Source organism: Triticum aestivum, chromosome 3A, assembly GCF_018294505.1.
Source record: "Triticum aestivum cultivar Chinese Spring chromosome 3A, IWGSC CS RefSeq v2.1, whole genome shotgun sequence".
NCBI classification, from domain to species: domain Eukaryota; kingdom Viridiplantae; phylum Streptophyta; class Magnoliopsida; order Poales; family Poaceae; genus Triticum; species Triticum aestivum.
This window is the reverse complement of record NC_057800.1, coordinates 538153531-538156228: the sequence shown is the minus strand read 5'-3', so window position 1 is coordinate 538156228 and position 2698 is coordinate 538153531. Positions and strand designations below refer to the sequence as shown.

Here is a 2698-nt window from a genome sequence, read left to right as displayed (position 1 = left end):
GAGGGCGCGACATGAGCGGGGCATTCCCCCAACCATCTGCGAGGCCGGATGCGATGAAGCAGCGAGCCAACCAACCCCATCGCCCTCGCCCCGATTCATCTCTTCTCTCCTCCTCCTTTCCCACTGTCAGTTGGCCCTTCCCCTGCCCTGCCCCCACCGCGCGCCGCTCCTCCCCGATCGCCTCTCCCCTCCTCTATATATATGCCCCGCGGCCTCCCCCACACACACACTCCAACTCAGTGGCAACAGCATCTCCCCTGTTCCGCCCGCCCGCTCGCTCGCCTCTGTTTCTTTTCTTTCTTTCCACGGCGGCTCTGCTCCGCTCCTCACCTCCCTCGATCGCACATACCATATATTGGCCATGGTGGTTCTCGCCGGCTCGCCCGCCGTCGATCACATCCCGCTCCTCAGGTCGCCCGACCCCGGGGACAACTTCTCCGGCATGCCGGTCGTCGACCTCTCCAGCCCTGGCGCGCCGCGGGCCATCGCCGACGCGTGCGAGCGCTTCGGCTTCTTCAAGCTCGTCAACCACGGGGTGCCCGCGGACACGATGGACAGGCTCGAGTCGGAGGCCGTCAGGTTCTTCTCGCTGCCGCAGGCCGACAAGGACCGCTCCGGCCCGGCCTACCCGTTCGGCTACGGCAGCAAGCGCATCGGGCTCAATGGCGACATGGGGTGGCTCGAGTACCTGCTCCTCGCCGTCGACGCCGCGTCGCTCTCCGCCGCCTGCGCCGTCCCGTCCTGCGCGCTCTTCCGGTACGTTCAAAATGGCTGCTGCCTGCGGTGCCCGCGCGAACGACGCGTGTCTGGTTGGTCTCACCGAGTGCTTACGTTACACGCATGGCGTGTGTTTGCAGGGCGGCGCTGAACGAGTACATCGCGGCGGTGCGGAAGGTGGCGGTGCGGGTGATGGAGGCGATGGCGGAGGGACTGGGCATTGCGCCCGTCGACGCGCTGAGCGCGATGGTGACGGCGGAGGGCAGCGACCAGGTGTTCCGGGTGAACCACTACCCGCCGTGCCACGCGCTGCAGGGGCTGGGCTGCAGCGCCACCGGCTTCGGCGAGCACACGGACCCGCAGCTCATCTCGGTGCTGCGCTCCAACGGCACGTCCGGCCTGCAGATCGCGCTCCAGAACGGGCAGTGGGTGTCCGTGCCCTCGGACCGCGACGCCTTCTTCGTCAACGTCGGCGACTCGTTGCAGGTATGCCCGCCCGTTCCTCACCCCGACACGTGACGCCTTCTCGTGCACGCGCTGACCTGTTTCTTTTTCTACTACTACTAGCACATTTATACTATTCTACTAAAACGATTTGCACTGTGCGCTTTACCAAAATGACGTGAGGCATGATCAAATTGGAGATAGTGCACTAGTAGCACGCAGAGCCATCGTTTGGTTCGCATCATCGCCAGTAAAAACGAAGAACGTCCTATCACCCCGAGCAACTAACAAAAAACCGTAGTAAAATAAATAAATAAACCGAGAAAACGAAAGAAAGAAAGAGATGGTTGTGATGCGCGTCGGTACGGCAGCCACGGCAGAAGCAGGAAAAGGTGGCTCCCTCCCTGGACCAAATAACTGCTGCCGGCCCATCGCATATTCGCCACATCGGTATAAATCCGTTTAGGCACATGAGCTTCGCGTGGTTGCTGCATGGATGGCATCTACTGTGATTGCCACCTGTGTGCTTGCTGCCTACGAATCGTATCGTATCGTATGTAGTATGCCTTGATCCCACATACTACAGTTTCTTTTTCTAATATTTGGATGGATGTGTGTGTATATATAGGTGCTGACGAACGGGAGGTTCAAGAGCGTGAAGCACAGGGTGGTGGCCAACAGCCTAAAGTCTAGGGTTTCCATGATCTACTTTGGAGGGCCAGCGATGACACAGAGGATTGCACCATTGCCGCAGCTGCTGGGCGCGGGCGAGCAGAGCCTGTACAAGGACTTCACATGGGGCGAGTACAAGAAGGCTGCCTACAACTCCAGGCTCGGGGACAACAGGCTGGCTCACTTCCACAGGTAGCCTCGCCTGCCGCCTGGGCCCGCTCAACGAGCAGCTTTTACCAACCCAGCCAGCTACCTAGCTTAGCTAGCTCTGCCGTGGCTTGTAGTATTTCCCACACGATCGATGAAGATGAAGAGGGCGGAAGCTACTACTGTACTAGAAAAGAAAAAGAAACAGGGCTAAAAGAAGATGATTTCAAGATTCACATGCAGCAGTAGAGCTGCGGAGGTAGCTAGTAAGTAGTAGATCCGTTTTGCCTGCGTGTGCGTGTGCGTGTGACGTGTGTGTTCATAGTTGCTAAAACCCGCCTTTCCTCTTCGGGAATGCCGGACGAACGATGAACAGATAAGTTGACTTGATGAACAGTTAGTGTGAACCAGATATACTAGCAGAGGGTGGCATCAAAGTGGTCTTCTGATCTTTTCCCAAATTCATGAGTGGCAGTATCTGGCCTCGATCTTGAAGCATAATTGGTTTGCTGCCAAAAATTAGCATGCCAATATTTGTCATTGTGTCAAATATTGGCAACTATTTGGTTGGCTACGAGTTATTTTGCCTCTCTCACATAAAGTTGCCAATAGTTGGCAAGTCTCGGTATTGCCAATAGTTGACAGTGCCAATATTTGGCAAGTTAAATATTGGTAGGAAACCAATTATGCTCTTGTTTTCTGTACCTCCGATAGCTGT

The 2698-nt window shown here is 56.7% G+C and overlaps 1 protein-coding gene across 1 annotated transcript; it reads left to right on the top strand.

Moving 5' to 3' along the window:
* The first annotated feature begins 216 nt into the window (after window positions 1–216).
* On the top strand, window positions 217–2417 carry LOC123062094 (gibberellin 2-beta-dioxygenase 3). The gene is made up of 3 exons (XM_044485435.1): window positions 217–756; window positions 858–1203; window positions 1790–2417. The coding sequence occupies exons 1-3, from the start codon at window positions 362–364 to the stop codon at window positions 2027–2029; spliced, it is 981 nt and encodes a 326-aa protein (XP_044341370.1). The 5' UTR covers window positions 217–361; the 3' UTR covers window positions 2030–2417.
* The last annotated feature ends 281 nt before the right edge of the window (window positions 2418–2698 follow it).